At 39.6% G+C, this 22564-nt stretch overlaps 1 protein-coding gene across 1 annotated transcript in view; it reads right to left on the bottom strand.

The window, feature by feature from the left end:
* Nucleotides 1-1035: 1035 nt before the first annotated feature.
* Nucleotides 1036-22564, bottom strand: part of LOC135194939 (uncharacterized) — an 86106-nt gene continuing 64577 nt past the window's right edge. Inside the window, 4 exon segments of the mRNA XM_064221159.1 lie at nucleotides 1036-10103; nucleotides 10106-10341; nucleotides 14952-15033; nucleotides 16689-17298. Coding sequence (XP_064077229.1) covers nucleotides 7282-10103; nucleotides 10106-10341; nucleotides 14952-15033; nucleotides 16689-17298 — 3750 coding nt within the window. The 3' untranslated portion in view covers nucleotides 1036-7281.

The raw sequence follows: 22564 nt of genomic DNA, 5'->3' as shown, positions 1-22564 counted from the left end.
TTTAAGAGGGAAAAAGGTGGAACTTTATCCATTAAAGGCATCAGGCAACAAATCCTGTACTTTATTAAGCAAGCCAATCCTGACTCTTTCCCGAAAGCACATGATGTCAGGGCAGTAGCCACCTCAATTAATTATTCCAACATATGAACTTCGATGAGTTGAAAAAGTATACCGGATGGAAATCGCCGACAGTGTTCAAACGTCATTACCTTAAGTCCTTGGAAGCTCTGAAATTTTCAGCAGTAGCAGCGGGTAACATAGTTTCCCCTGACTCTAGTTAATTTGTAGTAGAAGATTCAGTCCTCCTTTCTACCTGCCTCACCCAACAGTTCGTCTATTCCTGCCGTGTTCATTTACATTCACCTTGTGTCTTAGCTGCTTTTATGATGATGTAGTGGGTGCCCCTTATTTTTTTGCTAGGGACACTCACAGATGATTATAGATATTGATCTCATGGATGGTACCCCCTTATTTTTATGCTAGGGATACATCTTATTTATAATGGTTACGGGTTTTGTATATTAAGTCATATACATTCCTTATATATTATCATTATTGATTACTTTGTTCATTTGATTATTTTAATTGCTATTATATTTCTGATACATGCCTTTACACAGATACCATTTTGTTACATGTAAGCCATTTTACCTCTGTACATATGTAAATTACCTTAGATAAGAAACATGATTAGAATTAAGTGTAATTCAAGCATATTTTTCTATTTTTGTATCACTGTGTATTTGTATCTTTTTAGCAATTATATTCTTTTTATATTTATTTTCTCTTTTATTTGAGACCTATTCTGATTTATTTTATTACTTTTGTTTACAATCTTGTGCTATTTCTCTGGTACGATTTCGCGCAGCGACACGAGCTGAGCCCAGAAAAGGGATTTTGACGTAAGGAAAAATCTATTTCTGGGCGATTGGCTCGTGTCGCCAGCGAAATCCCACCCTACCCATCCCTTCGCCCAAGATTGTCTGCTAACTTCAGGATGGCACCAGAGGCGCAGCAGTCGGCAGCATGGGATGGAGTAGTAGTAGTACGAGCTGCTCACTCTGTGGGTCGGCTCTCCTCATGGAGGGTTTTTGTAGTGGGAGATTTCTATTGGCATTTGGCTCGTGGTAGTGGTCTCACTCGCCTAGTGTTCATACCGACACCCTCTTGGAGGGTGAGCGAGTCAGTTACACTGACCTTTTTCTTTATTTTATTTATTCTCTGGTATGTGTTAGTACATTTACCCTAGAAATAATAGATTAAAGGATATTTCGCTGGCGACACGAGCCAATCGCCCAGAAATAGATTTTTCCTTACGTCAAAATCCCTTTTTTAAATTCGCGGAAAAATACTTATAGGCCTACCAGCCTAAAACTTTTGAATCACGCGCCTTGGGGGATGCTGGGAGTTCACGGATCAAGGTGTTGTTTTGTTTACAATCGTTACGCAGGCGCGCAAGCGCGAATTTCTTTCTTATCGCACTAAAAAGTATCAGTGACACATCTCAAAAATCATTTCGTCACTTTGACATAATTTTTGCACCATTTTAAATTAGCCGTTACATGGAGTATTATATATGAAAACGTGTGCAATTTCATGTAGAATACAACAAAAATATACTCATGATTTTAGCTTTTAGCAGTTTTGAAATATTTTCATATAAATAACGATGTGCCAAAATTTCAACCTTCGGTCAACTTTGACACTACCGAAATGGTCGAAAAACACAATTGTAAGCTAAAACTCTTATATTTTAGTAATATTCAATCATTTACCTTCATTTTGCAACAAATTGGAAGTCTCTAGCACAATATTTCGATTTATGGTGAATTTATGAAATAAACTTTTTCCTTACGTCCGCACGGTAACTCTTCTGAAAAAATCATACGTGAGATTGTCGTAATGTTTGCACCATTTTAAATTAGCCGTTACATAAAGTTTTATATATGGAAATGTGCAAAATTTCATGCACAATACAACTAAAAACAACCCATGGTTGTAGCTTTTATCAGTTTTGAAATATTTTCATATAAATAAGGATAAGTGCCAAAATTTCAACCTTCGGTGAACTTTGACTCTACCGAAATGGTTGAAAAACGCAATTGTAAGCTAAAACTCTTATATTCTAGTAATATTTAATCATTTACCTTAATTTTGCAACAAATTGGAAGTCTCTAGCACAATATTTCGATTTATGGTGAATTTATGAAAAAAAAAAAAAAAATCCTTACTTCCGCACAGTAACTCTTCCGAAAAAATCATACGTGCGATTGTTGTAATGTTTGCACCATTTTAAAGTAGCCGTTACATAAAGTTTTATAAATGAAAATGTGCGCAATTTCATGTAGAATACTACAACGAAAAATAATTGAAGATTGTAGCTTTTCTCATTTTTGAAATATTTACATATAAATCACGATAAATAGAAAAAAAACCAAGTTCGGTCAACTTTGATTCTACCGAAATGGTAGAAAAACGCAATTGTAAGCTAAAACTCTTACAGTCTAGTAATATTCAGTCATTTATCTTCATTTTGAAACAAATTCGAAGTCTCTAGCAAAATATTTAGATTTATGGTGAATTTAAAAAAAAAACTTTCCTTCCCTCCGCGAGCGGATTCTCCGCCGCAAATCTCCGAAATGCGTACTTCGCATTCTCGGAATATTTGCTCCGTTTCATATTTAGTGTTTCATAGAGTTTTATATATGAAAATGTGTGTAATTTCATGTAGAATACAAAAAAAATTATTGAAGGTTGTAGCTTTTCTCATTTTTGAAATATTTGCATATAAAAAAAACAAAAAAAATTTGACATTCGGTCAACTTTAACTCGTCCGAAACGGTCGAAAACTGCAATTGTAAGCTAAAACTCTTACAGTATAGTAATATTCAATAATTTATCTTCATTTTGAAACAAATTGGAAGTCTCTAGAACAATATTTAGATTTATGGTGAATTTTTGAAAAAATAATTTTTTACGTCTGCACGTTACTAATTCATGCATCATTTTGTGATAATATTTTCTCTGTGTTGCTTTGATTGTTTTACAATGTGTTATATACCAAAATGATCGCAATTTAGTGTACAATACAACGAAAAAATATTAACTCATTAGCTTTAACCGTTTTGCTCACAGCCTGATTTGAATACAATTATATATGAAATTTTGTTTTCACGCTATCATATATCGCAGTATTTATATATGATAATGATATTTTTTTTCATTTCTGATGGTTGCATACTAAACTTCAGGCAATGACAAAAAAGGAGCCAAAAATGAACTCTTAATCTTGAAAACTAAGTGCGCTGTGATTTTTTAACAAAATATTTTTTCCGCTTCGGCGCTCACTCCGAGGCCCCCTAGGCATAAGGGAGACGATTTTTATGATACCCTTTAGGCGTTTAAGGGTTGAAGATATTCTTAATGAGGTGGTCTAATTCTGATGCCGTAAACATTATCTTAGCCGAGTTGAAAGCCGATCTTCTTGCCGAGTCAATAAGCGCGGAGAAGTCTCCCTGGGCGGAGGCAGACACACCCAAAGAGAGAGCTTCTCCGGTTTCGTAACACAAGTGTCTCCTAGTTGAAAGACGAGAAGGAGGGAAGTAGAAGTTGACCTTGCCTTGATCCCTCTTATCCTTAAGCCAAAGGTTAATTTCCTTTAACGCTTTTCGAGCCGAAAAGGACAGTACTAGCTTCAGTAATTTCCTGGAGTCTTCCTGGTTGTCCCTCATGTAAGAAGACACTAGAGACATGGGGGTTACTGGTGAGAATGAATCTGAAAAATTGTCTACAAAGTAAAAAAGCAAGGCTTTGTAGGCCGTGAGAGAAGACTCTTTATCCTCCTCTCCTTCTTTCTCTTCTTCTTCGGCTGAAGAAATAGGTGATAAGTCTCAAAAGGTTGGATAGGGGCGCCGCAGACTGAATAAAGCCCAAAATGCTGTCTAACTTATTCTGGATGGCTGACAGAGAATGATCGGGGGCAGCCATCATCTGAAGTCCTGTCGGTAGGCCCGAAGCTGAAATTGATGACATAGGCTGTCCGGGCGCTTCAGACTGGTCGCTCTGTGCACTTGGTTGGATATATACCTGTGGATGCTTGGGCGCTAGCGGGCCGCTCAGGCGCTAGCGGGCACTAGCGGACGCTTGGGCGCTAGTGGGTGTTCTTGGACGCTCGAGTGCTCGTGGATTCCTGGGCGCTAGTGGACGCTCGGTTGTAACTGTATTCCTGGGCGCCAATAGACGCTTGGGAGCCAAAGTTTGTTCTAGCGTCGCTGCGGAAGTTCCGGGCGCCAAAAGCTGCTCTGGCGAGTGGGCAAACTGTGGCGCCGATGGGCGCTCGGGAATTGGCGGGTTCTCATGCTCCGAACGCTGAAGATGTCTCCCAGGAGTCTCGGGAATTACAGGAGGGACTGATGGCGGTCTTACCTGTCCTTCAGTATTACATGTGCGGACCGGTGCTGATCACATCTCCGAAAGTCTACTCTTCCCCGTACTCTTCACCTCTGAGCGTCTGCTAGAGGAAGACTTTCTCGACGACGACTTTGACTTAGAGGATGTGATCCTCTCACTACGACGTCCCTCTCCTGCCGTATCCTGAGAGAATCCCTCTGGAGAGTCCCAAAAACTAAAGGAAAGCTGTTCCTTCCGTAAAGGGCTAGCCTTTTTACAGGGGACTGGAGAGGGAGTCAACTTATGAGCCCTCCTTTTCAATGGACGGGACTCGTCATGGAATCGCCACTGGCGCCTCTGAGAGGACTCCCCTTAGCTGGAAGCACTAGACGACAGCGGTACTCCTTTAGAGACACCTTTCGAATGGCGCTCTGTTGCAATCTGGGATTTGTCAACAGAATCACCTGAAGGGGCGACTGCTCGTGGGCAGACCCCACTAACCTCCCTTGGGCTACCAGTATGCCTCCTCCCAGGTTCTGGGGAGCTTGACAGGGACCTTTGCCTAGGATAATCAGTGGGCTGAACAGCCACCTCCTCCACCACACTTACACTTGTGCTCACTTCACCACTTACCTTGTCCATCAGGGTTTTCACGGACGCTCCTAATTTCTCCATTGCTTGGAGCATGATCGAAAATTTCTGATCGACTCTTGCCTCTAAATTGGTCACAGCATCGGGTACGGGTGTGAGAAAGCCAAGATTAGGACTGGGAATGACAGGTGGAGGGGAAGGTTCAAAAGAGACAAAGTATCATTAGACAATTCCTGACTTAAGTTTTTTGCTTTAGTCTAGAAGCCGCTTTTCTCTTTTTATCTCTCTCTAACTTGTTTGTGTAACTAGTCAAGATCTTCCAAGTTCTTTGATCCCAATTAATACACTCCCCACAAGTTTGATCTGGTGTACAAGTCTGTCCCCTTACAACCTGTGCAAATTGAATGTGGATCATTACCCACTTTAGCGATCCTAGTATTGCAGCCTTTACTACAATACCTAATCCCAGATGAACTAGTGTCTGACATTATGTAGACCAATTCAAAACTTGTGAATTTCAGTGCAAAACTATTTAAAACTATTATCAATTCCTAAATAGCTATCACCGAAAACAAAACTTCCAATGTTCAGAGTACTTTACCAAATAACTCCAACAAAGAGCGATGGCAAAGAATTCCAAAAATTCCGCTGCTACTGAAACTGTGTTGACAGTACCAGCCGGCAGAAACAACTGATTTTCAGACGGTGTTGGTTCCTCACTCCCCCGATAGAGGGCGGGGGTTATCACCTGACCAAAACAAACTTGCGCTTCCACGAATTTCAAAAATTCTAGCTGCCGACGGTTTTAGAAACTACTTATAGCTATGTGACTACTTGGTAAGTTGCATACATAAAATTATGATGTTATCATCATCTCAAAGAAAATCCAAGTGCTCCACCAGGGCAACCAAGAACTTACCCATGTTTAAACCTTCAGCAGCTGACTCCCAGCAACTCCCTTATGCAGTTGGCAAAGCAGGATCAGGGATACATAAAGAAGAAGGGTAGGTAACTGAAGTGGGAACACTATCCCATCCTGGGCGGCGAGCTGTTCAGTCACCCTCCAACCCTTCCCATCTCCCTTGGACTGAGGGGCATCTGCATATAAGTACCAATCCTGAGGCAGAAGCACGGGGCCCCAGCAAGAGATCCTTGAAGGGTTCCAAAAGAATGGAGGGTGTTACCTCCTGAACCATGCAATCAACACAGGTAACAGCAAAGTTCCCACCACTGTTATACCCCCATGCTAATAATATTTGAGAGACTCAGCCATAATCATTTTAATAACAATCACACTCATATCCAACAAAAAGCCAGTACAGCAAAAGCCAAATCTTCAACATAAAACACCCATGTTAAGGAATTCTTGCAACAGTGGAGATATCTTACCAAATGAACAACCACAGAAAAAGTGACCATCCACGGTCAAGTAATTGGGGAGTACTCCAACCTTCCCAATCATCTAGCAATTTACCAAACTAAAAACGAATGGATCAGCTTTACAAAAGGTAAAGCCATACAAATTACAGAGATCCATATCCTCACAGGTACAAATATCATATCATATCATACATATGATATATGTGCCAGTGAGAACATGGATCTCTATCGTCACAGGTACAAATATCATATCATACATAATTTCCTCGTTGGACAAGTGGTTTTCGCGCTTGGCTACCAATCCGATGGTCCAAAGTTCGATTCTCGGCTTGGCCAGCGCAGAATCAGAGGAATTTATTTCTGGTGATAGAAATTCATTTCTTGATATAATGTGGTTCGGATTCCACAATAAGCTGTAGGTCCCGTTGCTAGGTGACTAATTGGTTCCTAGCCACATAAAAATATCTAATCCTTCGGGCCAGCCCTAGGAGAGGTGTTAATCACCTCAGTGGTCTAGTAAAACTATGATATACTGAACTTAATATCATACATAAATACTAACATGAAGGCCACTAGTATTACAATTTGGAAAATTCATGTAGTATTTTGGAAGGCAGAAACCCCCATACATGCTAAAATTTACAGTTACAGTAACTTGTGTCAAATTTTAAATAAATGGTATTTATATCATTGTGGTCAAAGTCTCATCTATTGTACAAAATTAAACAGTTAACAAATGAGAAGTAAATGAATGTAGGCAACAACATAACTAGTAAGATGAACAATACATTTGTGGGAATATTTTCTAAATATCACTATATAAAAGTTCCTCCACTAAACAAGGATAGCTCTCACTAAAAATCCAGAAGGTGCATACCACTTTCACTACATAATCAAACCACCCGGTGTAAAACTATATTCTCAGCCATTTTGCAAACGGTCATTATACATCATCTTACCATTGAATGTTTTCTTAATTTTAAGGCACTTGTTTTCACATGAACATAAAAAATTGAATGTTGAAAACACACTTTCCATCCTGATCATTTCTATAAATGGATGTACGACCTCATCGTCAAAAGGATGATAAGAAGATATAATTGTCAGAGAAAAATGCTCTGAGCATGACTTCTTTACCTGTTTAAGATAATCAACAATATTCAACACACCTTGAAAGGAGAGATTAGTTTGTTCTAAAGAAATACTCTGTGCCAAAGCTAATGTTTTAAAGAACCTGTAGAATAAAGATTGATCTGAGCTAAGATTATGAGAGGTTTCATCCTTTAACCCAGGCAAGGCACAGTGTACTCTCAAGTCTCCACACACATCCTTCCTGATAGTTACAAATTTGCTCGAGTAATTAAAACTTACGATGTCATACAAATAAACATCCTTAAGCAAATTTGCTAGATCATCAAAGTTCTCCTTCCTACTCAATTCCACACTGGCACATACACAAGGGAACAGACTACAAGACGTACAAATGTCTATCTCAGACGTAATTACAATCTCCTTGCCTTTTGGTTTGTCAATCTTTTTTAGCTCGCGTTCATCAACGCTCAGTCTTGGCCTTTTCAGCAATTTCTCATCACTGTCCATTTCCAACTGGTTATTCTTTAGTTTCTTGGTCACAAAGTTTATGTCGTCGCCATCACTTGTGTGGGAGCTTAAAACCTTTCTAACTCCTTTCAGAGAGAGTTGGGAGTCCAATATGATTAACTTCTGTATTCTGTATAGTTTCAAAATATTTAGTAACAAATTATTGTTGGAATCACCATAAAAATCCATATTTCTTAAAAGCAACCTCTCTAGTTTTGGTGGCTGCTTTATTTTAACAGTAATAGAGAGCATCCACCCTTGTCTAGGGATTGTGTAATTCTTGCCAGCTGCAATAGTATTGCTATCAATATCCATGTCTTCATGGGCTGATTTCTGATGGAAATATTCATCTATAAAACGATTCTGGGCGTGAGACTGATCGGAGTCAGAAGGCTGAAATCTTAAACTCAGGTTTTCCATTTCTTCAAAAGCCATCAGATTTAAACTGAACTCAACAGTGATATATATATCATAAATACTTAACGACCTGACATGACCAGGAAACCGTACCATATCTAGAAATTTCTGGATATTGTCAAAATATTTGATCCTTAATTTAAGTGAATGATGATCTGGAACACTGAATGGCTTTACTGATGTAAGGAGTTGTTCTTCCATTGTTAATTCGATTGTTACAGAGATATACTTGAGGTCTGGTAAGTGGTCACATTTCAAAATCTCGATAAGAGAAGAAACATCATAGACAGTAACATCAATAGTGTCCAAAGTCTTCAGTGAGAACCCTTTTAAGAATTCAAGAGTTGTAGAACATAATAAAGGACCAGTATAAGACGTGATATATATAGGGCAACAAGCACTCACTAATGTTCTGCAAAGATCTCTAAGAGAATCTTGATAAGCGTATGGGAAACAATTATCTCCAGCAACATAAAACTTTACTTTGGTGCAATTTTGTAAACTTTCTATGTTCTTCAATTTATTCCACATCATTATGAGCATCCTGACATCCAGAGTACTTTCTAACTTGATGGTCACTGGATGATCCCTATCCAATTTCACTTTTTTCAGCAAAATAGCCAATCTTCTTAATTTTCTATCATCAAATTTCTCTGTATTTATTATCCAACAAGGTGTTGAAGAAAGCAACTCAACAAGTAAGTTGATCACTTTTGTTTGTTTACAAACATCGTCCAGTGCCATTATAAAGTCCCAGTTTGCCATAGCATTTCTTAATGGATTTCCAGATTTTTTTTTTCCTTGTTCACTGCTACACATCTTGTTCTTTGATCCTTCAACTTCCATTGGCTCTATTACTCTATTTTCCTTACATTTTGTCAGGCTTTTAATATCAAGAAGGCAAGTTAAATAACCTTCCATGTAAGTCACTACTTGGTCTGAAGGCCTGCTATCCTCACCCCAAAAGCCAGAGTTACACCACATGCCACAAACAAATTTAAATACTCTCATGAAACTTGGAGCACTTGACAACCAATCTCTGCAAGCTTTGGCTGGGTTGTGAAAAACATACAATGCAGCTATAAAATCCTGAACAGAAGAATGCCTAAATTTTGTTTTTCCATGTTCATGGCACAAGAACACATCTTTTACCTCCTCACCTATTTCATTAAGTTCCTTTTCACTGTAAGCATTGCTATTTCCCATTTTTAATGCATTCAATGCAACCTCTCCTAACTTTAACACATCTGACTGTTTATCATTCCAAAACCAACCCCTGCTTTTGAACTTATCATCAACAAAAGCTGCAATTAAGTCAAAATCAGTGTCGAAATTGACTGCACTCCCATGTGTAAAAAATACCTGTACCATGTCAGGAGATGTAATTAAATCCTGGTATTCACACTCTTCATACAGATCACTTGTCGAACCCCTACGTCCACCACTGTACTTTTCTAAAAGCTGAAGAACATGATGACGTGTAAATGGTTGTATTTCTAACAACATCCAGTCATTTGTATGTGACAAGACCTCTCGATGAGCAGTAATCCAAGTGCCACACTGCATTTCTTTGAAAAGATTTCCTAAGGACTTCATATTCCAGTCTACAATAAATAATATGTTATCCTTATGTTCCCTGATAACTGCTGCCACTGTCTCCAGTCCATAGTTTCTCACTGTTCTTGCAGCTAAAGATTCAACACAGTGGTGTACTTGGTCCCAAAAAAAGAAAAATCTGAACTTGAAGTGACAACAGGAGGTATTTTCTGCTTTGGTTTCCTGTATATATCTTCAAGGTACAGCACAAGGACAAATGTATTCATTTCCTTGGCTGAGGCTGCAAGACTCCTAAGCACTGTTGACTTACCCATTCCAGCTGAGCCACAGAGTAGCATGGGATGCCGTTTGCAACCTTTCCAGTCATCAATAATATATTTTGGAAGGTTCTCAATAACCTTTCTTTTCCTGAAATTAAAAGCAAATGAAAATAACACTCATCAAATACAGTAGGTACAGCAATAAAAGATTAATTTTATCTACATGGACAGAATGACAGAATGAATGAGTATACGAAATATGGGTTGTATTGGTCCAGCGCTGGAGCCAAGGAAGCCATTCACATCTGCTGCCTCAATTGGAAAGTGGAGTATTGAGCTACATCTACCTAGCTGTCCAGAAGCAAGTAAGAAATTTTTCTGCAGCCTATAATTTTCTCAACATATCTGCAGGTTTGGTGGTTCTTATGAGAAAACAAATTTACAAGAATAAAAAATAATTTTTAACCTTTCACAAGGGAAATATATTTATATGAGGTACAAATCATTGCCTTATTAGTTTTACCTCAGAACTCAAAAGGATACACTAACAATTTATTAGGTATAATTATGTTCACTCCAAGTAGGTCATAACTTTTCTCTGATTCCCTTTGTAAGTTTGCAGTTTCAGTCAAATTGAAAAGAAGCACTGCCTTGCATCATGTACATATTATTTTCCATAGTATTTATCCTTTTCTGAAGCACAAGTGTTTCACTTTCCTCATCACTGCTTTCTTATGTAGGAGTACGTATTCCAAAGCATAAGCTAGAAACAGTTGTCCTTTCTCTTCATATGGAATAACCTAAACTCATCCATGAAACTGGTATAAGCATTACTTCACTTATACAAAATAAACCTGTTACCTAATGCAATAGAATTGGATAGACTTATTTTCTATTTACACAGCATTTTACAGTTCACATTTTTGGGTGCTATTATAGTAGGCAGTCCACCTTGCAAAACTCGAGATCCACTGCAGTCTACTGCCTTTGTTACTTTTTAAAAGGGGCTGCTCACTTGTTAATTGTTTCTTTTTTACCACCACCTTATTACTTGCTAAAACAGGCTGTTTACTTATTAAAGCAGGCTGCTGCTTACTTGTATATTAACTAAGGAGTAACTTCCCTCATAAATTCTCATTTTATTTAGATACAGTCAAACCCCACAGCGACAAGTTGTTCAAGGAATTCTATTCCTCGGTGACTGCTCCAGAAGATAGCGCTATCTCTTTCTTTCATCAGCATAACCATTAGACACTGTGCAAGATACTGAGCCATGCTATAGATGTGGCTGTGTAATGCAAGAAAAGAGGAAGCGCAGATGGAATGGTGAATTTAAGCCTATACTTCAATGTCAAAAAAAAGGATGTCAGATTTCACAATTTCACAATCAGTAAGAACCAATACGTAACCCATTTTTTCAATATACAGATGGCCACAATCGAGTGAATTCCAAACTGAGTTTGTGTGAAATCCTGGAATTGGTTTTCCTTTTTGTGGTGGAGATTCCCATGGGTATAATGGGTAAATCCCCAAACACAGTCATGGGCAGGTTCAACATGTGCGGGGAAGTGTGTAGTGCAGTTGTATGTGTATCATAAGTTTTAGATGTCAAATGGAAGGCATGCCTGAAGTGCCAATTCAAATCGACAAGGCAAGATTTGCAGGCTGTAGAAAGTATATTTGAGGATGGATGTTTGATGGTGACTGTGGACCTCTCTCTGGTTAAAAACAATCAAAGATTGTAAAGCAAGGAATCTGTGGCATCTGGCAACACATACATATAGTACTACGAGGTGAAAGCTGGTCACTGGCCAAGCTTGGGACCTCTTTGTACTGTCTCTAATCCATGCCCACAGTGTCGTTCCTGGCCTATATCTCGGTGAAGGACTTTCTATAAGAAGGTTTTTCACCTTCCCAAGCAGACATTTTGGCATCTCCTTCTTCCAGCAGTCTTCCTCCTGTATCTTTTGTTTCCATGTCCCCGTCCTTTTCTTCCATTGATTCGTCTTTGGAAGTATCAGGCAGTGCACAAGATAATTTTATGTTTAATGAGGCTCCCTCTCTTGTGGGAGATGATCACACTCCCTCAGGGGAGGAGGCTCCACCTCCAGCTTCCCTTGTTTTAGATTTGGAGTCCAACGAAATGTCAGCAGTTTGGGCGTCCCTAGGCCTACGGGGTTCACCCTCTTTGGATGGTTTGCTGGCGCATTTCTTGTCTGCTCGCCAGCCTACCCCAGTCCCACTGGCAGTCCCCCCTCCTCCTGGCCTACACTACATTGGTACAGTACACGTGTGATGCCTTCAAGGGGGCCGGAGCCGTCAACAACATCATCTGCTGGGTCACTGCTTATCTCAAGACCATGACTTCGACTGTGGTGTCGGTTCTCTCTCCGTCTCAGGCAGTGACGTCATTACCATCCACATCTCTGTCGTCTGCTCAGCCTCCCTCAGAGACTTTCTTTCAGCGATGTTTGATAAACTGGACTCAGTTTTTTGTGAAAGATATGCAGTTCCCCCTACAGAGAGATGGTGTAGAAGGAGAGAGCCTTCCCCATCCTCCTCTCTGCCTAGCAAGAAGCATCGAAATAGGAGAGAGCCTTCCCCTACTCCATCTCCTTCGCCTCCTACTGTACAAGAGTCAGACGTTAAAGGATTCAGGACTTTGTTGTTTCTTCTTCCGAGAATTAGAGGAGTGTTTCGCTGTCTTCTCCACACGGAGGTGTCTCTCCATTGCACGCACATGTACGTGTTCCAGTTTGTGATGGCTTCCCATCTGTACAGCCTATTTGAAGACAGGCACCAACCAAGAAGATTTCACTTTTAAAGCTCATTGGGAACTAGTCTGGTAGTCCTGTAGAAAAATGAAAGATGGAGGCATTTTTTGGCACAGCAGTTGAATGCATACTCCATAAAATCTTAATCCATAATCAAAGAGTGGTCTTTCTTAGATGCTACATGGTAGGTTAGAGCATCTTGGATACTGAAACCCACCTTTCTGCCAAGCTCTGACAACAATTTCCAGCTTGTGCCAGGAATATTCCTATATAAAAGGTGATGGTATTTTATTTCTGTAAAAATTTAAAAAACACATCTACGTATTGACCTAAGAAAATGTGCAGAATATTATGTAATTAGTCATCTGCAATATCAACAGCAAACATGGTAACAAAAAGTGTGCTACATCAACTAAAGAGAGAAAGGGAGGTTCCCTACCTCAGGTTGGTAATCAGAGATAACTATCAAGGTATAGTTTGCAACTTTGTATGAAAAAAAGATTATTATTATTTTGCAATCAGTTACATGAATAATTACAGTGGTACCTTGAGATACGAAATTAATCCGTTCCGAGACGGCCTTCGTATCATAAGTTTTTCGTATCTTGGAACACATTTTACATGTAAAATGGCTAATCCGTTCCAAGCCCTCCAAAAACACCCCAGTAAATTATATTTCCAGGCCTAAAACACATGTTCTATGGTTACGACGCCGATCCGACGGAAGAAATGTGACTCTAAAAAGGCAAAATACTGTACATACTTGAGTAATATTCAACTGCATGTAATGTTCAACCCCATTTTTACTGCATATATTAGGACTTTAGCATATGTCCCTTAGCAATAAGCCTAGCCTATGTCAGCAGTTGCTACTGTAGCCTAGTCTATGATTCTGACATCTAAACCTAAGAGCTAAAAGCTTAGAATATGCCAATAAAATGTATAAATAATCAGTATGTAATCATTTCAAATAATTATTAATTAATCATTAACTATAATACACAAACAAACAAAAAACAAACCTTCCAATCGATTGTTTACATTCAGCTCTTACCCGTCTTACGAGTATCGAACGAGCGCCAAGCAATCATTTTTCCTAGCACACAGTAAGCCATAAATTGTCATTAGTATCTCTCTTCAACTAATGAAACTACCAAACAGTATAATAACCATTCATTTCTATTCTTTATTCTATCTTTACCTAATGGAGATACCGAGTTACTAACAGCTATAATGAAACACCTATACGTAACGTAATAATAAAACAGAAGAATAATTCTAAAAAATACGTATTTGTTGGCAGTCTGATTTATTTTTTATTTTATATCTAATTCACAATTTTTTTATTAAATGTATTGCATGTATTCATTTCAAATAATTATTAAGTAACCATTAACTATAATAAACACACAAAAAAAAGCTTCCAAACGTTTGTTTACATCCAGCACTTACGAGTATCGAACAATCGCCAAGCAATCACTTTTACACAGTAAGCCATATATTTTCATTATTCTTTATTCTATCTTTACCTAATGTTTTTTTTTTTATTAAATGTATTGCATGAATAAGTTTTTCAATTTACAGCATCCTTTTACCAATAGAATACTTAAAGCACAAGGGGTAGATGCTGACCAATAGGAGAGCAGGACCTTATGGGGTGACTAGCATCAGGAACCAATGGGAGAGCGGGAGGATGGTGGCGAGTTTACTCAGTTGGCGGCGCGGGAGTTTTAAAATTGTTCTCAGTGGTCCAGGCGAATCTCGGGACTTTACAGCAACAACCTTTCGTATCTTGAAAACTTTTCGTATGTAGAGCAGTAACATTTTTCGCATTGGCTTTCGTATCTCGAGTTTTTCGTAAGTAGAGCCTTTCCTATCTCGAGGTACTACTGTACATTGTAACTTTGGCCTGGCATAAAATCAAAATACAATGCAGGAATAACATACATATTTGAGAGAAATTCATCAATCAATCCATACTTACGAAGTGTCCGAGATGACAGGGTGAACAAAGGTTGGCTCAGCAGCATACATGTACTTTGTATAAATTTCCTGTCGTAGATTTTCTGTAGCAAAAGAAAAAAGGATTAATATAAAAATGTTAATAAAGTATAATACTTTAACCAACTTTGAGTAAAACAAGGTTTTGAATACTTTCCAACTGTAGTCATGTTAACAAAATATGCTTCATTGGAAAATTGCCATGAGTCATTGATACAGTTCACTTCTTTGGGTATTTTTTTTCCTGTTAGATAAATTCCAGACTTCAAACTAGTATATGTAGAGTGAGATAAACCCCTTGATGGAGTCTCTTACAAAGACTTTCTGCTACAAAGGCTCAAACTAAACATGTGAAATGTTCATAGATACAATTATAGTACAGCTCTACAGGTGGGAGCAAATACTGGCTACCAAGATTCTGCTACTTTACATATAACTGGATCAATTCCAAGTCCTCTACCTATTTGTTTATCTAATATCTAACCAAATGTCTTACTGCATACACAATGTCAACAAAAAAACACCTAACAACAACAAGGTGAACCTGAAGTTTCATGATACATGTTGTCACTGAAGAAACAAAAATATTTGCTACCATGATAAATGGAACACCCATTAAAACCAAAACCTCTCAAAGTATTATTATTATACAGGCGGTCCCCGGGTTACGACGGGGGTTCTGTTCTTGAGACACGTCATAAGCCGAAAACCGTCGTAAGCCGGAACATCGTCAAAAATCCTAAGAAAACCTTACTATTAATGCTTTGGGTGCATTGAAAACTATGTAAACTGCATTCTTACGGCATTTTTCATAAAAAAAAAACTTCAAATATTGATTATTTTGCATTTTTGGTGTCATATTTCATCTGCCAGATGAGCGTTGTAGGCGTTGTAACCCTGGAACATGCGTCGTAACCCTGGAAATAATGTCTGATGAATATTATTGACAAGCGTCGTAACCTCGGAACGTCATAAGCCGAGACCGTCGTAACCCGGGGACCGCCTGTATACACCTTCACAACCCACTTGAGAACTGTGACCACACAGAAAACTGAGACATCTTGACTCAAATGCAGTCAAAGAACAAGTGACAGGTTACTGACATGCAACTGACTTCAGTGACTGCCTCCAGTTAGTGCCAGGAATGCTCCTATATAAAAAAAAAAAAAAAAAAACGGTTTTATCTTGTAAGAGCAATCTGATCTCTCTCAAAACTACAAACTTGAGGGTGTCCTCCTCCCAACACCACCAACTGAATCTCTTCCACAGCTCCAGCTCACAAAGGGTCATAACTTCATCTACCAATGAGCCATTTACACAGAAAGTAATTTGCACAAGAAAACAAAGAAGTTTGTGAAACGAACGTCAAATCTATGGCACTTCATCAACAACAATGAAAAAAAAACATTGACAGTAAATGGCTCACAATATTTAAAAACTGAGAATATTAAGGAGCAAAAAATCAATCTCTTGGACATTGATGAATGACTCGTTAATTGCAAAAGGGAACGGATACTCTCTATAAAACAAAGCAACCTAGCTACCTGTAATTGCTGTTAACAGTTTTATGCATTACTGTAAATAATTTCATTCTGGTGGCTTAAACACCATCATAAGAAGAGACAAGAGATTTGTATTGGATTTAAAAACATAAGAGAGATGTATGTACTCATTTCCATAACAATTTCCAGTATATAATTGATGCATGTGAAATACTCACCAATTATACTGCGGCCTGAGTTACAATCCAGTCCTTGTTCCTTATATCTCTTCATCTGATTTTTGATACTTGTGATCCGATTTGGATCCACTTGCTTATAAAGTATCTCACAAGATGTTGCAAGTTTTGTTAAATATTCATCAAAGTTCTCTGCAGAAAACTTGTATCTTGGATGGAACACCTTATTCCTGATTTCCTTGATATCATTCAGCGAATCAAACACAACCTGGTCTATTCTGTAACTCAGCTGTTCATTGGCAATGATGTTCAGTAACAATGACAAATCCAGACTTTTCAGAACTCTGCACTTCTCGTTTTGGTCCCTCAAGTTTTGAACCGTGACTTGACTCAATATGTCTCTGTTTTCATTAAGATTGTGTAAAGGAGGAGATCTCTTCTGCGTCTGTGATGATCCTTGGTTGTCCCTTTTCCTTGAGCTATTCAGTCTTAACAAAAAGTCACAGAAAGAAAGGTGGTTATCATTTGCTTGTAATTTGTCCATATAACCACAGTTTCTGAATTCTTTAATCAGTATCAGATAAGCTGCATCAGCACATTCATTACGAAGGAGCTGGTAGAGGGGCAAAAGGAATTTAAGGCCAATGTCACCCTGAAAAAATAAAACTATACATATTGAAAAAATCCACAGACAAATATTTTTATTAGTAAAATCATGTTAATTCTCAACTTATAACAGTATGATCTAGGCAAATATTAATACAGTGGAATACATATACTTAAAGTAGCAATAAAACATGCAGATGTACATGGAGAGAGAGAGAGAGAGAGAGAGAGAGAGAGAGAGAGAGAGAGAGAGAGAGAGAGAGAGAGAGAGAGAGAGAGAGAGAGAGTGTACAGTTGTGGTAGACATCATATTTACTTTGCACATTACACTCATATCAACCTGTCTTGGGTGCTTTTTTCTGTACATATTTACAATTTAATTATTCATTCTTGTACTGAAATATAATTTTGAGGACAGATTTTTATGTGATTCTGATAAATATGGCATTCATTTTCATTGAAAATGCTTGATTCATCCACTACATCTTATGATATTGGAGGCACCTCAGTGGCAGCCAGGAAGTTTTGAGTTGGTGCATGGAATAAAATTATGTAAAAAATGTGGATATCAGTTAACATTCCTAACTTAAGCTAATTTAGAAAATCAGGTCTTACTTGGCTGGGGGTGAGTTGCTCCCTGCACTAACCTGACCCTACAACTATGGTTTCTCATCAGAGCTCCCCTCCCCATTAGATATGGGGAGTTTTCTCTGACCATCACTAAAACTACATAACTGCTACTCTAAAACCTGGCTTGATTTCAAAAGTTGTTTTCATACATTCAACTTCCCTGTCAGATATATACTTAGCTATAGACTCCGTCGTCCCCGACAGAAATTCAAATTTCGGGGCACACGCTACAGGTAGGTCAGGTGATCTACCGGCCTGCCGCTAGGTGGCAGGAATAGGAACCATTACCGTTCTAGAACCAGATTTTCTCTGTCGCTGGGGCTGGTAACATCGTTTGCTAGTTCCTCCTGACTTTGACTTTCGAATTTCATCGCCGTTGATCTTCTAGACTGATATTTTGGTGACGTATTGGATCTCTGGCCTGGCATACGCTTTTGTGGACTGTTTTTTATTTTGGATTTGGATTTTTCTCAGAATGTCTGATACTTCGTTTTCGTTCAGAGTGTGTGTGAATGAAAGTTGTTATGTGAGACTACCGAAAGCTTCAGTAGATCCTCACACTACTTGTAAGAATTGTAGAGGGAATGAATGCTCACAATTGAATACATGCAAAGAATGTAAGAATTTAAATGAGGAGGAATGGAAGATACTTAATTCTTATTTAAGAAAATTGGAAAAGGATAGGGCTAGAAAAGCCTCTTCCAAGAGTTTGAGTAGGTCGGTCTCTAATGAGCCAGTTAGTTGTCGCTTGCCTATCTCTAATCCAAATGTTTCCTCCCATACAGCTTTACCTTCTCAATTGTCCGACTCTGCAAGTTCAACATCAGAAATTGCAAACCTGAAAGCTTCCCTTTTGGAGATGGAGCGTAAGTTAAAGGATTTGGAAGGTAAGCATAGTGAAAGTGTTCCCAGTGAAGTGGAGGGTGCGTCTGATCGGCTCTGTCTCGCTCCCAGGTCTAGACCTCTTCCAAGCTCCCAAGCCCAGAGGAGAAGGAACGTCGAAAGCCGCAGGGAGGTTTCAGAGAATCCCCACCGGTCAGGCGTCCCCTCGGCAGATTCTGTAGTTGCGTCCCAGACTGCCAAGGATAGCCGTTGGAAAGGCATCCTAAAACAGTGCTTTTCTTCATCCGATTCTTCTTCAAGACAACAGTGTTTTGAGGACTTGGCGATAACTCTGGAACTGGTCAGATCTCTCGGATTGCTCGTGAACCTCGGGAAGTCTCAGACAATCCCCAGCCAGGACATTGTGTATCTGGGGATTCGGATGGATTCTCGGGGTTTTCGAGCATTTCCATCCCAGGAAAGAATTACGAGAGGATTGGAAAAGATCTCGGCCTTCCTAGAGAAAGAACGAAGCTCAGCGAGGGAATGGCTCAGTCTTCTGGGCACCCTTTCGTCGCTAGAGCAGTTCGTTTCTCTGGGGAGGCTGCACATGAGATCCTTGCAGTTCCACCTAAGGAGAAGTTGGAACAGAAAGGCAGGAGAACTGACAGATACCTTTCCCATAGAGGAAAACATCAAGAACCACTTACGATGGTGGTTAGGACCTCTAAAAAAGAACGAGGGAGTGTCCTTGTCTCTGCAGAACCCTCGCCTAGTGTTGTTCTCCGACGCCTCGGAAACGGGATGGGGAGCAACACTAGGAACGAAGGAAGTGTCAGGCAGCTGGACGAAAGAGCAGACGACCTGGCATATAAATGTGAAAGAGCTCATAGCCATTCATTTGGCTCCGAGACATTTCGAGGACGAAGTCAGAGGCGTGGTGGTCCAGGTCAACTCGGACAACACCACGGCTCTGGCATACATAAGAAAGCAGGGGGGGACACACTCTTTCTCCCTTTACGAGTTGGCAAGGGATCTATTGATCTCGACGGAGGAACGAAAGACAGCGCTCCTGACGAGATTCGTTCAAGGAGGGAGAAATATAAGGGCAGACAGATTGAGCAGGAAGAACCAGGTCCTTCCAACAGAATGGACCCTTCATTCAGAAGTCTGCCAGCAACTATGGTCTCTTTGGGGGAAGCCTCAAGTAGACCTGTTTGCGACGTTCCTCTCCAGAAGGATGGAGAACTTCTGCTCGTTGGGGGAGGATCCCAGAGACCTGTCAGTCGATGCATTGCTCATGAATTGGACGGGCATAGACGCACATGCTTTTCCCCCATTCAAGATACTGGGGGAAGTGATGAGGAAGTTCGTGTCCTCGGAAGGAATGAGGATGACATTAATAGCTCCCTATTGGCCCGCTCGAGAATGGTTCACAGAGGTACAGGAATGGACGGTGGACTTCCCCAGATCTCTTCCTGAAAGGACAGATCTGCTCAAACAACCCCACTTCGAGAGGTACCACAAAAACATCCACGCTCTCGCCCTGACTGCCTTTCGACTATCGAAAGATTGGTCAGAGCGAGAGGCTTTTCTCGCAAAGCTGCGAAAGCAATTGCGAGAGCAAGAAGATCATCTACCATGCGGATATACCAATCGAAGTGGGAAGTTTTCCGTAGATGGTGCAAGGCGAAGAAGCTGTCCTCCTCCGATACCTCTGTGACTGAAATTGCTGATTTCCTTCTATATTTGAGGGATGAATCTCAATTAGCAGTGTCCACTATAAAGGGTTATAAGAGCATGTTATCTACTGTGTTCAGGAACAGGGGCCTGAACATAAAGAATAACAAAGACCTTCATGATTTGATTCGATCATTTAAGACGACTAAATCAAGGACTTCACTTAACCCTAGTTGGAACCTAGATGTGGTTCTCAGATACCTCACATCAGAGAAGTTCGAGCCTCCTGATAAAGCGTCCTTCAGAGACATTACAAGAAAGTGTATTTTTCTGATAGCTCTCGCTACTGCAAAAAGAGTAAGCAAATTGCAAGCTCTAGACTCGAGAGTGGGCTTTAAGGGAGACTCTGCAGTGGTATCTTTCAGGCCTTTGTTTTTAGCAAAAAATGAAAATCCTTCAAGACCTTGGCCCAGAAGCTTTGAAGTCAAAGAGCTTTCTCAATTGGTGGGAAATGAAATTGAAAGATCATTGTGTCCTGTTAGAGCATTGAAATTTTACCTGCAGAAGAAGAAACAGTTGCAAGGTTGCAATCAGTGTCTCTGGTGTGCGGTTAAGGACCCGAAGAGACCAATGTCCAAAAATGCCTTAGCTTTTTTTGTCAGAAATGTAATAACTGAAGCGCACATGAAGTGTAAGTGATTCATTTACGACATTAAGAGTTAAAACACACGAGGTACGTGCAGTTGCTACATCGTTATCGTTCAATAAGAACATGTCGATGAAAAACATCTTAGCAGCCACGTATTGGAGGTGCAACTAGGTGTTTGCCTCCCATTACTTAAAGGATGTAAGGGTAACATACGAGAAATGCTTCTCTCTGGGTCCGTATGTATCAGCGGATACAGTGCTGGGTAAAGGAGATAAGACTGATCCTTAATTTTTTCTTTATATTTTGTATAGTTTTGATTTCGAAATAGTTTGGTGTTGAGTTTTTAAGGTTGTTTGAAAGGTGGTTGGGGATAACTCCTTTCAATCGTAAGTACTAATCCACGGTTAGGATCGGGTGATCGGGATCAGTGTTGTACTCCTTTGTTATGCCATTAGGCATAGGTATATTGTCGTGTAAGTGGATAGGACCCCAGTGACAATTGCCATCAGGTTCTGTCGAGTAAGTGGATAAGACCCCATTGACAGTCCTCACAAGAGCTCTCAGCCATAGGTCACACCCTCGCTGAGGCTCTTGAGGCGAAGCAGACTTCTAAGCAGTAGCTATGAAATCTTCCGCCAAAACAGGTAGGAACCAGGGTATTGTTAATTATTTTCATTACCTACAACGTATGTTGTTTACCTGTCTAATCAGTAATTAGCTGTCTCTTACCCTCCGCCAAAGGTGCCAATCAGCTAAGTATATATCTGACAGGGAAGTTGAATCTATGAAAAAGATATTGTTATTGTACAATAGTTTCATACATACTTACCTGGCAGATATATACGATTAAATGGCCCACCCAGCCTCCCCTCAGGAGACAGGTGGAAGAGAAAATCTGGTTCTAGAACGGTAATGGTTCCTATTCCTGCCACCCAGCGGCAGGCCGGTAGATCACCTGACCTACCTGTAGCGTGTGCCACAAAATTTGAATTTCTGTCGGGGACGACTGAGTCTATAGCTAAGTATATATCTGCCAGGTAAGTATGTATGAAACTTTATTGTACAATAACAATATTTTTTGCAGTTGTTCGGTGATACTATACCCAAAAATCCATCAAATCATTATCTTTTATTGCTTCTGTCACATTGTTCAGTATAACAGGAATACTTAAACAACTTGCCTAATCTAATTGTGTTTCTCTTGTCACAACCATTATCATAGTCCATATAATTTACTAACTCATCTTTACAGCAAGATGTGGGTTTGCATATTAAAGGAAAATTTCTTCTACAGGTATAGACTGTCAGAATTTTCCAAGTGGCTGGATTCCAGTCTATCCTTCTGCTCTCTCCTTCCTTCTCAGTCATAGGGCTGCAGAAAAAGGGTGGATGTAAGTCTTCTCCTTGGGTTATCCTTTAGAATTTACGCTGAGAATCCTCTTCTCATGTTAAAGAAATGCCAGTCTTTGACCACTTCTTGGGATTAAAACTCTGGAAAAGTTGTAAACTTGTTGCAAAAGTTCATAATGGA

The sequence above is a fragment of the Macrobrachium nipponense genome, chromosome 15 (assembly GCF_015104395.2).
Source record: "Macrobrachium nipponense isolate FS-2020 chromosome 15, ASM1510439v2, whole genome shotgun sequence".
NCBI classification, from domain to species: domain Eukaryota; kingdom Metazoa; phylum Arthropoda; class Malacostraca; order Decapoda; family Palaemonidae; genus Macrobrachium; species Macrobrachium nipponense.
The sequence above is the reverse complement of the archived record's forward strand: the minus strand, read 5'-3'. Positions and strand labels throughout refer to the sequence as shown.